This window comes from Herpailurus yagouaroundi, unplaced genomic scaffold (genome assembly GCF_014898765.1).
Source record: "Herpailurus yagouaroundi ecotype Mexico unplaced genomic scaffold, PumYag 165, whole genome shotgun sequence".
Taxonomy (NCBI): Eukaryota; Metazoa; Chordata; class Mammalia; order Carnivora; family Felidae; genus Herpailurus; species Herpailurus yagouaroundi.
The window spans coordinates 33,689,211-33,704,088 of NW_024412406.1; the positions used below are offsets into that span (position 1 = coordinate 33,689,211).

General features: G+C 40.9%; 1 protein-coding gene across 2 annotated transcripts in view; it reads right to left on the minus strand.

Moving 5' to 3' along the window:
* The window catches only part of UBE2V2 (ubiquitin conjugating enzyme E2 V2), a 61,496-nt gene extending 55,686 nt beyond the window's left edge, over positions 1-5,810 (minus strand). The window contains exon 1 of one of the 2 annotated variants that reach the window (XM_040487830.1): positions 5,738-5,810. In XM_040487830.1, coding sequence (XP_040343764.1) covers positions 5,738-5,753 — 16 coding nt within the window. In that variant the 5' untranslated portion in view covers positions 5,754-5,810. Of the gene's footprint in view, positions 1-5,349; positions 5,369-5,737 lie in introns of those variants that run through there. The other variant, XM_040487832.1, reaches the window with a different exon arrangement.
* Positions 5,811-14,878: the final 9,068 nt, after the last annotated feature.

Below are 14,878 nucleotides of genomic sequence, written 5' to 3' on the forward strand. Positions count from 1 at the left end.
TGTCTTACCATATTATCTCAAAGATTTATTTATAAAAACATCTTGGGGCGCCTGGGTGGCTCAGTCGGTTAAACGTCCGACTTTGGCTCAGGTTATGATCTCGCTGTTCATGAGTTAGAGCTCCGCAATGGGCTCTGTGCTGACAGCTTGGACCCTGGAGCCTGCTTCGGATTCTGTGTCTCCCTCTCTCTCTGCCCCTCCCCCACTCATGCTGTCTCTCTCTCTCTAATATAAAACATAGAAAAAATTTATATAAAACATTCATTCCTTTTAAAAAAGTCAAATACACTTGAAATAAACTTTTGAACACTGAACTCTATTCCATTTATTCTAGTCTACAAGCCTCACATATCCACTTTGAAGTTTTGTGTCAAACAGCTCCCCAAGTAATCGGTCAAGTGGATGTTTCCACTAAGGATAATCTTTCCTTTTCATAGTTTCCATTTGTATGGCTTTCAGTCAGCATGGTTTAAATACTACCAGTCCCCCAACATCACGGATGAAGCTTCAGTTAGCACAGTCCCCTAACCATGAGTAATCACATTAAGTACAAATTCTGTTGCAAGCTCCCCAGTCCACAAATCACTATGTAAATAATAGGTGAGCATCCTAACCAGTGGCCAATCGCTTCACATCTTTCAAAGTCAGTTGGTGATGGGTCCCTGCACATTTGTGAGTCACATACAGACAGCAAAGCTCATAGTAGTGTGCCGGTAGTAAACCCATGTGACATTCTATAAAAATAGCCAGAAAAAGAAATTAGCCAACAAAGATCAAAGTGCAGCAAAGAAAAAACTGATAACACTGATGTGAAATGTGAATCAAATGTAAATGCAGTTATAGAAAAAAACACGCAACTGGAAGTGTTGGGAAGACTCTAGATGAGCAAACACTCAAACTGTGTGAATGGGGGCTTATGGATGTAAATGAGGAAGGCAGTTACAAGAAAAGGATGGCAATGTTCCACAGGAAGTGAAAAACTTCACAATAAAGGAAATCTGAGATTATTTCCAACATCGAAAGCACAAAGGATAAAATACTGGAAGTGATTCAAACTGAGGAGTATGACAATTATCAAAGCACAGAAAAGATGCTTTCTCCACATCGTAAGTGTACGATGAGAAGAAAAAGTCAAGCATTGTTCAAACTACTCTTGACAAATTTTTTACAAATAAAACATTCCAATTCTTAATGTCTCGTTTTTAAATTACAGTACTGAACAAATATTAGTTTTACTATTTTTTTTTCATTTTCCTAAATACTTATAACCACAAAGAGTTTTTAATATCTAAGCAAACATTTTCAAAGGTCACGGACTAACAGTTTTTCTTAGTAAGACTGCTTTGAACAGTCTCAGTCTGCATGGTCATTTTTACCATCCTGCAGTATTGTGCAAAGGGATGAATGCACGTACAGCAAAGGCTGTACGATTTAATCATATTGTCAAAAACAAACATGTATCAAGAGGATCCAGGTTGCTAACAGACACAGAAAAATCTATCAAGCCAGTTATTAAAGTCTCAAGAGGGAAATGTACTAGACTACTACAATTTGGCTCTTATATTGTCCAGGTCCCAGGTTCTATGTTATGATTTACACACCATGCACACCTCTTCTGATGCCACTCCCAAGTTCTGCCTGCATATCATCATCTTGAAGATAGGGAGAACAAAATCATGTGGTCCAAGCTTTCACAGAAGGGATGGGGAAAGCAAGGTTTAAGAGATTCAGCGGCAGGCCTAGCATGCCACACTAATCTGTCAGAGGCAGCAGCGGAATTAAAGCACTGCTAACCCAGTTCTTGTTCCAGTATACACAATGCTGCCCACTTCTGAAGAAGGTAGTAAGTTTTACTCATCGTTTCGTTTTTCAACCTTATGGCTTACACAGACCTACTATCAAAGACAAAAATATTCCGTTCTTTTCTGAGTCTCTCGTTATTTAAAGATATTTTACAATCATCTGCATTCAGAGATTAGAACCCCCCTAGTGTAACTCAAGTGATGAAAAATTTTATTTTTTTTCCTTTTTTATTTTTTATTTATCTTTTTAATATAATTTATTGTCAAGTTAGCCAACATACAGTGTGCTCTTGGTTTCGGGGACAGATTCCCAAGATTCATCACTTACACAACACCCAGTGCTCATCCCAACAAGTACCCTCCTCAATGCCCGTCACCCGTTTCCCCCTCTCCCACGCCCCCATCAACCCTCAGTTTGTTCTCTGTATTTAAGAGTCTCTTATGGGTTTGTCTCCCTCTCTGTTTGAAACTATTTTTCCCCTTCCCTTCTCCCATTGGTCTTAAGTTTCTCAAGTTCCACATATGAGCGAAAACATATCTTTCTGTGACTTATTTCACTTAACATAATACCCTCCAGTTCCATCCACGTTGTCGCAAATGGCAGGATTTCATTCTTTCTCGTTACCAAGTGGTATTCCATTGTATATATAAACCACAACTTCTTTAAGTGATAAGAAATTTTAAATTTTCATTTAACAATGTATCCTGGATGGGATCCTGAGACAGAAAATGAACATCAGGTACTCCCATGTACAATCTTCTCTGTACTATCTTCACAACTTTACTGCAAAATTAAAATTATCCTAAAATTTTAAATTTATTGTTTAAGAAAGTGTGGCACGCGCTTTTTCATCTAACAGTAACTCTTTTATTAGTAGTGGGATCTAATTAAATGTTTGAATCAAAGGTACTAAATGTACTAATAAATTTCTATTCCTTAAAGTAGTGGTTCTTAAGCCATGTCCAGTGAAATCCTCTTGACCTCCAAAGGTGACTCTGCCTCTTGGAAACGGGGGAGCTAGCCAGTGGGTCTCCACCACAGCCCAACTTCCATCCACAAGAAACATCTAAGTGTGAAACAAAGATTCTGCTAGAAAGAGAAGTGTGAAAGCCACTCTCAAGCCTAAAAGGGAGTAAGATTCATGACTGAGGAATATTTCAAACTGCACAGTTCCTCATAACAGAAAGAACACAAGACTGAGAACAAAATAAAAACAAAAACGCAAATTTTAACCTTGAATCCATCACTAACCAACTGTATAAAATCTTGTAATATTTTAGCCATCATTTTTCTCGTCTGCAAAATAAGAAGACCAAGGGCACCTGGGTGGATCAGTCAGCTGAGCGTCCAACTCTTGATTTTGGCTCAGGTTACGATCCCAGGGTCCCAGGATTGAGCCCCCATCGGGCTCTGCACAGAGCATGGAGCCTGCTTAAGATTCTCTCTCTCTTCCAGGGCACCTGGGTGGTTCAGTCGGTTAAGCGTCCAACTTCAGCTCAGGCCATGATCTCATGTCAGCTGTGCTGACAGCTCAGAGCCTGGAGCCTCCTTAGGATTCTGTATCTCCCTCTCTCTCTGTCCCTCTCCCACTCATGCTGTCTCTATCTCTCATAAATAAATAAACTTTAAAAAAAATATTTTTTAATAAAACTTAAAAAGAAAGAATCTCTCTCTTCCCCTCTGCGCCCTCCCCTCTTAAATAAAAGAGGATCAAATGGTATGGCAAAGTATGTTTCAGCTTAAAAATCTCAGGCTAGCTGGAATTTTTTCTCCCCAATTTTTCTTCTAGTAAGAGGAAGGATAAAAGTATATGACTTAGATAATGTACATTAAAATATAATGCCTTAATAAGGATCAAAAATATTTGTCAGCTATCTCTTCTTTTTAGCCTAGCAAATAACTATTTTTATCAAGATTATTTTGTCTTAAATAAAAAACATGTATATTATTCTTTAATGATTTTTTTTCAAAGTTTATTTTTTTCTTATAATCTCTATGCCCAAAATTGGGCTCGAACCCACAACCCCTAGATCAAGAATCCCATGCTCCTCAGAATGAGCCAGCCAAGCACCCCAAAACATGTACATTACATGACCTAGCTCATCTCATTTTAAATTTTAAGCTATATTTATTTCACAAATATACAGGTACTATTTCCCCACAAAGAATACAAAAGTATAGCTAACAGAAAGTATAATTTAAAAAGTCCAAAGCTGCTTCTGCACTCGTCTTCCTCTCAGTTCAACAATACTGTGAATTATGTAAGGCATACAAAATGAATAAACAGAATACTGAAACTGACCAAGACAAGGTTTTAGCAATAGTTTCAAAATAAATTTCATTGAAAAAACTTCAAATGCCTAAAATACATCCTTATTAGTTATGCTAAGGTATCATATTTCATAAATCTGAAAACAGGATGAAAATATAACAATTGTGATGATGAAATATAAACTAGAAAATACAGGCTTCCAAAGTATAAGGAAATGTGCCAACAATCAGCAACATCTTTATAACTTATATTCGACTTCTGTAAAAGAGAACTGAAAGTGGATAACGAAAAGTATCTGCCACCAGTAACAACTAATATTTGTTCTTTTCAAAATATTTCCACACTCTCATATGTATAATGTGGGGGGGGGGGGGGGAACATGTTTAAATAAACAATGCAATCCACAAAATGAAAACTATCAAATTAAAATGTACCATTTTATTACTAAATTTTCAAGAACCCATAGTACCAAGCACAACAAGAGGGATATGGCCCGATTCGCAAGCACGCTGGATTTCCGACAGCAAGTACAATAAAGTTGTAACACTAAAATCTCATTTTTAAAATAATCCTTCTTTTTACTAGTTCGCTAATACCTCAAGTATGCCGAAATACTCCCCAACGCTAAAACTGGTAAAGATCCTATCACCTATGACACCTGTACACATTAAAGATTAGACTTAAAAGACATAACTTTCCATTAAAATGTATATTGAATGTATCCCAAGGTATAACCTTACAAATTCCAATAACATATACTGCAACCTTCCACTTTTTAGCACATATACATTTAAAAGTTTGTTTTATTATGCAATGATGGCATGAAATATTAAATCACACTGCTCTATAGCCTGGTTTCAATTGTAATTAGGAGAAATGAAAGATCAGACGTTAAGTAGTAAAACTTAACATTTTCATTTTAACATATTGTAAAATGGTTAAGTTTCGAAAATCTCAGTATTAATATTTAACTTCAAAGTCTGTGCTCGTTTGACACCAAACACTGTACTCAGTACGAAGAGAGGAGTTGAACAGTCTAAGAAACAAACCACTTCTTAAATTGGCGTTTCCTTGCTCTATGGTTTTATTTTTCTTGCACTACACTTTTGCCCTTAAATGAATAAAAATAACAACACGTATTCAGCCAGGTAAGAATGATCATCATTTCTCCCTTATTACAAAACAGCAACAGTCCTCTTAGTCCTCTCCTCCTCCACCCATATAAAGGCAAGTCCAACAGAACGGGACCCCCCTCGATCCAGGACGCCCCTTACCCGAAACCCTTCCGTGCCAGAGGTTGACACTGCCCACCTTGGGCCTCCTCTCCTCCCTCCCACACTGCCCTCCGCTCAGCGATCTGACCCGCACCCGCTAGCCCCTGCGTGTACGCCCGCGCCGGAGCCACCCCGCCCCCAGCTCGCGGGCGCGCGGCCGACGCGCAAGCACGACCCGCCACCCCCGACGGCCGCCCCGGGCCCTCGGCGCCGGCGCCCGACCCGCCCAGACCCTCCCAGCTCCCGGGCTTCGCTCCACGGGTAGCACGGTGTCCGAGAAGGCGCACTCTGGATTCTCCCACACGATCAGGGCCCGGCCGCCAGCAGCAGGCGGAGGGGCAGAGCCCGGTTGGAGTGGGAAAGCAGGCAGCCCAGCCCGGGAACCGACCTGTGGAGACCGCCATCTTCTCCTGCAGCCCGACGCAGCCGCCTGCACGCACAGCGACGTAACGCGCCACTTCCGGGAGCGCGCCGCCCCGCCCCCCGCCCCGCGGCTTCCCGGCCTACGTCACCATAGGCTCCGCCCCCGTCGGCAAACGCTCTAGCCACCTAGCCCAAGGGCGTACAGGGCCTTGCTGTGGTCTGGGTGTCTTCCTAAGATTATACGTGGATTCAAAGCAAAACTTAAAGTTCATTAGGAGACCGAGTTGTGGCGGTCACCATAATGTAGAGCAAAAAGACAACGGGAAATTTTTTTTTTTTTAAGGCATGTTCTGTGAAGGGAGGGGGAAAAAAAATTTTTTTTTTAAATAATTTATTAAAAGGCGTGTGCAGGGGTGCCTGGGTGGCTCAGTCGGTTGAGTGTCCGACTTCGGCTCAGATCACGATCTCGCGGTCCGTGAGTTCGAGCCCCGCGTCGGGCTCTGGGCTGATGGCTCAGAGCCTGGAGCCTGCTTCCGATTCTGTGTCTCCTTCTCTCTCTGCCCCTCCCCCGTTCATGCTCTGTCTCTCTCTGTCTCAAAAATAAATAAATGGTAAAAAAAAAAAAATTTTTTTAATAAAATAAAATAAAAGGCGTGTGCAGCGAGGCTTCAGTCCCAAATACGGCAGGCATGTGTCCTAATAGTTCGTAGGTGATGTGCTGTAAGGAAGACCGCGCAGGTTTGCAAAACCTTAATATGTTAGCCAATAGAGAGAGAGAGAGAGAGAGAGAGAGAGAGAGAGAGAACATAAACAATGTTTTATATTGACTAAATATTGAAACTATTTATTTTGATATTGAATGAAGTGAAGTATACTATTAAAAGTCATAACTAGGGGCGCCTGGGTGGCTCAGTTGGTTAAGCCTCCAACTTCGGCTCAGGACATGGTCTCACGTTTTGTGAGTTCAAGCCCCACTCCCCCTACCCCTGTCTCTCAAAAATAAGTGTAAAAAAAAAAAAAATTAAGTCATAACTAAATAGGGCATTGGCAATTCTCTGTTTAAAAATGATTCAGAGGGGTTGGACAAAAAAATCGAAAGAACCCCTTGGAATTAAATGAATTTATATCATTCATACTTTTGAGATAATGCATGGTAATGAAACATTAAAATATTTATCTAAGTCTGAAAAGTTATTTCAAAATCGTATAAAATAAAATTTGTAAGTAGTTAGAAAGCACCATGTGTTTCAAAAAACAAAGATTTTGCATCCTTAGTTTTCAGTATAGCGGCACAGTAGAACTATGTTGCCATCTAGTATTGTGTAACTATCATGGCTCTAAATACCTGCCTCACAAATATAGGTAGTAATATTTCATACTATCATCCCCATTTTATAGGAAATGAAAATAAACCCCAAAGAACTTAAATGACTTTCCTAAGAATGTGAATCTACCAGTAGTTACAAGAAAGCTGGAATTCTGATGAAGTCTGATTGCCAAGTCAATGTTCTTTTCATTCCTGGTTGCCCTTAAAATGCTGGGCCTAAGAGTAAATGCTGATTCTGCTATAGTAGTGGGTGTCTGAAGTTTTTACTTTTAGTGGTCCTTAGTTCTTTCCATCCCACATATTTGTTTACCCCATCTATTACATGTTCTGAAACTTTGGGAAGAGAAAGACCCTATTAGTTTTTGAACTTGGAGTGCCGGCTGCTCTTTCCTCCTTGTCAGTCCCAGTTCTGTCCTCTAATATGAAGTGATGCTAGGCAGCATTAAGTTAGTGTTAGTTTCACTCTCTGTGCTAGGCAAACCTCCAGGATGGCTCCCAATGATCCCCTCCTGGTGTTCATGCCCTTGTTTTTTATAATCCCCTTGCCTTTTGTGGGTTTACTAACTGGCTTTCAAAGAATAAAATAAGACAGAAGTGCTGGATATCACTTTGGAGATTATGTTTTAGAAAGACGAGATTCCAACTGCAGCACTCATTCTTGCTTCCCCCAAAGGGAGCCAGCTCCCACACAGAAGACCACCCTACAGAGAAGCCCAGGTAGCAAGGAACTGATCTCAGCTTCTGGCAAAACAGCCTTGGAGGAAGTTAGGCCCACAGTTCAACAGCCGTGAAGAACCGAATTCTGTTGACAAACACGGGGGTGAACTTGAAAGCAGACTTTGCCCTGGTCAAGTCTCTAGATGATACAGTAGTCCTGGCCAGCACCTTCATTGCCTCTCTGCTCAGGACGCCCAGATTCCTGACCCACAGAAAATAAGATAACAAATGTTTGCTGTTTTCAGCCACTAAGTTTTGGGACAATTTGTTGTGTGGCAATAGGAAACTACTAACATTCACCCTGCTTATTCTGTTAACTATTCTTACAAACATTGTTTGAATAACCGTTACCATACATTTTTCACAAATGTCCACTTACATTTGGATGTTGATGAACTTCTGCTGACATATATTTACCATCTTATTAGGCCAGAGAGATGGATAATGGCAAGATTAAATAGTCCCCCTCACAACAGAATCAAAATTAACAACTAGCAAAACATTGACCAAATTCAATTCTACTTGACCAATTATAAATATTTACTCAGGAAATGTTTAACTCTTAAAATATGTAAATATTGCTTCACATTTTGTAAACAAGACTTGCAAAGCCAATAGCAGTCCTGCCGTCTCTATTGTTAATTGAAGAATAAATTGCAGTACATGGGAGGAAGTCAGATACTGTGTAACTTGAAAACAAAAATGCTCAATTTTTGCCTATTCGCAATAGTGTATAAAGCAACAAGCCTCAATGACAACCAGGAAGAAGAAGGGGAAAAAATTACCTCAAATTTCTTCGGAACCAAAACGGAAGAAAATAGAAAAGAAAAATAAATGAAAGAAGAATAAAATCAAATTTTTAAAAATGGACTCATCTAATAGAACATTGATCCATATGGAAATGAAATTGAAGGAAGAAGCAAACCAAAAGAACAGCTGTGCAAGCAAAGTCTGGCATTTGTAGGGTACCAGCATGAGGCAGGAAGCAGCACGAAGGGCTCAAGGACAGAGGAGAGGCAGGAAAGGCCAAGGAAAGCAACAGGTGCAGTTAGTTTCCCCATCACCTACCCACCACAGCTCACTCAGCCCCACAGCGTGCAATGGAGAAATGATGGATTTGGAACCAGAGAGATCTCAGTCCAACCTCTTGTTCACCTTGTGACCTTAGAAGATACGTTTAACCTTGTAATCTCCAATTTCCCACCAGTGAAATGGAGGTAATGTTAGAATTTGTACTTAACATATTAAACATAGTGTCTGGCCCCATTAAATGTGCACAACAAATGGTTGCCATTATGATGATGACACCATCAGAGAAAATTATTCTTTTTACTAGTAGGCAAATCATTTTTTTGAAAAAAACAAATTCTAATGTTTATTTATTTTTGAGACAGAAAGAGACAGAGCATGAGTAGGGGAGGGGCAGAGAGAGGGAGACACAGAATCCGAAGCAGGCTCCAGGCTCTGAGCTGTTAGCACAGAGCCCGACGCGGGGCTCAAACCCGTGAACCGTGAGATCATGACCTGAGCCGAAGTCAGATGCTTAACCGACTGAGCCACCCAGGCACCCCAGGCGAATCATTTTTATAGGCATTTTGTGTTTTCCTCTGGCTCTGGCTGTGAAGAAACTCAAAACCAAATCTGTAGCACATCTTTAATAAATGTTTATGGTATATAATGTATGCGCTGACCTCACCAATCAATTCACTTTGCGTTCTTATTTCTCCCTTATCACACTTCACACTTATTTGATTCCTTATCGTGGTATTTAATATATCTCTGTAAGCTACCACAAATTCTCATTCTTTAGAAAGAAGGACAGTATTAACAAATGATAAGTTAGCTATTTATAGGCTTTTGATTTCTATATAACCACTGGATAACTGGTATGTGTCGTTTCCTAATCCCTCCTTAAAATGCCCAATCATGTGCTCTAGTGAAAGACACCCTAAACTGTTCCTTGAACAAAAGTGGTTCAGCTACAACAGTTAAACCACCTCCTTCCAGCTAGGGGTAGTATATGAATCAAGAGTGTCCATTCTGTAGACTGCCCTATGTGACGATCTGTCACAACAAACATCTTTGTCAAACATGAACATCTCTCTCTGTCTCTATTTTTTTTAAGTTTATGTATCTATTTTTTTTTAATTTTTTTTTCAACGTTTTATTTATTTTTGGGACAGAGAGAGACAGAGCATGAACGGGGGAGGGGCAGAGAGAGAGGGAGACACAGAATCGGAAACAGGCTCCAGGCTCTGAGCCATCAGCCCAGAGCCCGACGCGGGGCTCGAACTCACGGACCGCGAGATCGTGACCTGGCTGAAGTCGGACGCTTAACCGACTGCGCCACCCAGGCGCCCCAGTTTATGTATCTATTTTAAGAGAGAGAGTGCATACACATGAGTGCACCCACACATGAGCAGGGGAGGAGCAGAGAGAGGGAGAGACAGAATCCCAAGCAAGTTCTGCACAGTTAGTTCAGATCCCAATGAAGGGCTCAACCTCATGAACCACAAGATCACAACCTGAGCTGAAATCAAGAGTCAAACTCTGAACCAACTGAGCCACCCAGGCACCTCCTCTCTCTCTCTCTCTCTCTCTCTCTCTCTCTCTCTCTCTCTCTCTCTCTTCCTATCGCTATCTCTCTCCCCATCTGTCCAAGAACATGCAGAAAACACAGCCATGGATGGAAGCAGAAAGAAACGAATGACATACAAGAAGACACATAGACACAAAGTCACAGAATCCCTTTAATGGCAATTTGAAAGCATTAAGGTGACAGGTCCTTAGATCCACGCTGGGTCCCTCTAGTTGCCAAAATAACTGTTCCTCTTCTTCCAACAGTAGAGGTACAACTCCCATGAGGTTTCTGCCTCCCTTAGTGTCTGTGGTGGGTAGTCTGAGACAACCCATGATCCCACCTTCTGGTGTTCATTCCTTAGTGTTATCCCATCCCCTTGAGCTTAAACAGGACCTATGGCTTCCTTTTTTCAAGCTTTATTGAGGTGTTACTGATAAATTAAAAACGTGTACATTTAAAGTGTACACGATGTTTTGATATATTTATGTATGTGAAGTGATTGCCACAATCCATCACCCACATAGTTCCCCTGTGTGTGTGTGTGTGTGTGTGTGTGTGTGTGTGTGGTGAGAACACTTAAGATGAACTCTTTTTGGCAAATTTCAGGTGTATGATACATTACTATTAACTATAGTCATCGTGCTGCACACCGGGTCTACAGAACTTACTCATCCTATTACTGAAAGTCTGTAACCTTTGATGAGCATTTCCCCACTACCCCTCCATCCCAGCCCCTGCCAATCACCATTTACTCTCTATTACTATGATTTTTGTCAATACTCCACACAGAATTGAGATCATACAAAATGTTTTTCTGTGTCTGGTTTATTCCATTTAGCGTAATGTCCCTTAGGTTCATCAGTGTTATCAGAAAACGCAGGATTTTCCTCGTTTTTTTTTTGAAGAAGAAAAGTATTCCACTGTAGGTATACACACCGCATTTTCTTTGTTTGTTAATGAACGCTTAGATTGTTTACATGTGCTGGCTACTGGTAATAATGCTGCAGCGAACGTGGAAGTGCAGATATTATTTAAGACGGTCGTTTTATTTCCTTTGGGTATGTACCCAGAAGTGGGACTGCTGAATCATATGGTAGTTCTATTTTTAATTTTTTGAACAACCTGTATATTGTTTTCTATAGTGGCTGCACTGGAACTTGTCTTTAATCGTTAGAGAATATGGTGAAATGATGGGATGTTACCTATGCAATTATGATACCTACAATTGTGATGATCGTCTTACAAGGAAGCTTTTTCCTTTGCCAGATTCGAAAAAGCAAGCTTCACTTTTGAGAGGGCCATGTGTCAAGAAACTGAGGGCCACCTCTGGCTTATAGCCACCAATAAACTGAGGCCCTCAGTCTGATGGTGTGCAAGAAACTGAATGCTGCTAACAACCACATACACCTGGAGGCAGCTCCCTCCCCCGTCAAGCCATGAAATGAGACCACAGACCCCGAACTGACACATAGATTGAAGCTATGCAGAGCACCCAGTTGGGCCATGCCCCAGCTGTGAAAAAATAAATATGTGTGTTTAAGCCACCAAATTTGTGATAATTAGTTATACAGCAATAAAAACTAATACCATATCTTTATATAAAGTCCCCGTGATTTGGCAAAGCCTGAGGGAGTCTGTTTTTGTTTTTTTTTTTTTTTTGAAAGGAGCCTGACATAATAACCCAACTGGAATTTCTTACAACTGTGGAGGGGGAAAAAAAAAAACCTAATATCATCAAATTATTAAATACACTTTCCCCAAGCTTGTTTCCTTAATTTCTACCAACCTTAGCATTATATTGCATACCTAGATTGCAACAGCCTCTCAGCTGAACTATCCTAAAAGTCAATATTTCTTAAGCATTGCTTTTATTCTATCCTTTCTAGTGGAGAAAATCTACATTTGCCCCCTTTTGCTTCCCACTGGGCTGGCAATGAGTTTCATATTTATTGTCATTTCTAAGAAATTCATAATGGCTACCTGAAGAGCTATATGGAGAATTCTAAGCCTAGCAGAAAAAGAAGTGCTGTCATCAAAACCGGAAGTCTGCCTTAGGAAGTTACAGCAAACAAATGTCCACTTAACAACCAGGCCAAGGATATCAAGCCCAAATACCATTGCCTGGCCTTCACAAACTTCCAAAATCCAGCCTCCACTGACGTCTCCTAAATTATTTCTCATCGCTCTCCAATGGACACCTTGCACTTTAATCAAACCATCTCTCAGGTATGCTACTGCTGTGTGCTAATGGCCACTTTCATCGTTGTATCTCTACCTTAGGATTCCCCTCTCTCCTCTACCTTTCAATTTCTTGTCCTTCCTTAGGCCAAATTCAAATTCTACTTTCCCGAATCCTTTCTTGATTAATTTTTCTTGTCCCTTCATTAAACTGCTCTGCCTCTTTTCGTCTGTACTAGGGAGGCAGTAAAGGAAAATGCAGGCATGTTCTGTCTGCAACATAAAAGATCCAATTGAAGCCAACTAACTTGTTGATTCAGGAAGTTGTAAGGCCTCAAAAACCAATGTATTCATAGACTTTATCACAAGTAGGAAGCTCAGTACCTGTGACTGAAACACACTTATGCACATATATACATGTAAAACCTCATTATTCATTCTGGGAGTATTTCTTTCTTCTCAACATTGTAATGCTATCACCTCTGTGTTGCCCTTTTGTAGCTGGGCTTTTTTTCCCCCTTGTTTGGGACAAATTTCAACCATTTATTTAAAAAAATCTTTTTTGATGTTTATGTTTGAGAGAGAGAAACAGCATGAATGGGGAGAGGGAGGGACAGAGACAGACAGAGACACAGAATCAGAAGCAGGCTCCAGGCTCTGAGCTGTCAGCACAGAGCCCGACGTGGCTCTCAAACCCACGGACTATGAGATCATGACCTGAGCTGAAGTCAGACACTGAACTGACTGAGCCACCCAGGAGCCCCACAGATTTGAACCACTTAAAGTCTTTGCTCCAAAGCTTACCTTTCTCCACTGTTGTTATCTTTTCCCTTAAAGGCCTTCCACTATTGAAATGCTGTCCAATTATGGAATTTGATGGTCAATTGCCAGCGCTCATCCTACTTGACCTGTATGTAGATGATAACATAATTAACTATTATGTTATCTGGGGATTAATTTTTTCATTTGGCTTCAAACTCACCACACTTTCCTGGTATTTTAAGGGTAACTGTGATTCGTTTTAATCAGATATGGTAAGACACATAGGTACAGAAATGACTCTCATGAAGGAAGAAATCTGTTATACTCAAAGTTCCCTAGGAAAAGTAGGCATGGTATACCATTTTGGGCCACATGGGGAAGCACCAGCGTCAGTTAGGAGGCAGAGTAGCTGAGGGGGTAGTGTAGGAAAGAATCTTTACTGTGGATTCCACAAGAAAGAATGGAAAAGGCAGGATAAGCAGGCTGAGGATTGGCTAATCTAAATAACAGTGGGTTCCAGGACACTAATCCCTCGCTCAGGAGTGATTAAGGCAAGGAACAGTGATCCAGAGTGTGAGAGCGTGATAAAGGAGGTGATGGAGGTGTAAACTCTGGATGGCTTGGTTTGCTTTTGAAAGGCACAATCTCCAGAGAGGCATTTACCATTTTTAGGAATTGGCTAACCCTGTAGGAGCTATACCTCAGGTCCTAGCAAAGACAAAGGATATCAAAGCATCAAAATACAGAAAATAGGAGCACTTGGGTGGCTCAGTTGGTTAAGCATCCAATTTCGGCTCAGGTCATGATATCATGGGTCGTGAGTTCAAGCCCCGCATCGGGCTCTGTGCTGACAGCTCAGAGCCTGGAGCCTGCTTTGGATTCTGGGTCTCCCTGTCTCTCTGCCCCTTCCCATTCTTGCTCTGTCTCTGTCTCTCTCTGTCTCTCTGTCTCTCTCAAAAATGAATAAACATTACGGTGTGCCTGGGTGGCTCTGTCGGTTAAGCATCTGACTTCAGCTCAGGTCATGATCTCACAGTCCGTGAGTTTGAGCCCCGCATTGAGCTCTGTGCTGACAGCTCAGAGCCTAGAGCCTGCTTCAGATTCTGTATCTCCCTCTCTCTCTGCCCATCCCCTGTTCATACTGTGTCTCTCTCTGTCTCAAAAATAAATAAAAACATTTAAAAAATTTTTTAATAAAAAAACGAATAAACATTTAAAAAAACATTAAAAATACAGAAAATAAGATATGGTTAATACTCCTCATCTTCCTCCTTCATCAATGGCCATTCCTTCTGAGTCTCCTTTTCTGATTTTTCCTTTTCTGTATGAATCAGAGCATTGAGGGCTAGTTCTCAGTCCTTGGAAGTTTTTTTCTCTCCACATTCACTTAGCGATCACATCTAAGTTCATGATTTTAAGTGGTGTCTATATGCTCTGACTCCAAAAAGTCTTTCATTTCTCCTTCTCTTACATCATGTATTCAGTCCATCTGGAAGATCTGCTGGCCTTACCTTCCAAATATATCTGAAATTCTACACTCTTAATGGTGTCCACTTTTCCTGCCCTGCTATAAGCCTCCATTATCTCTCACCCGGTTTATT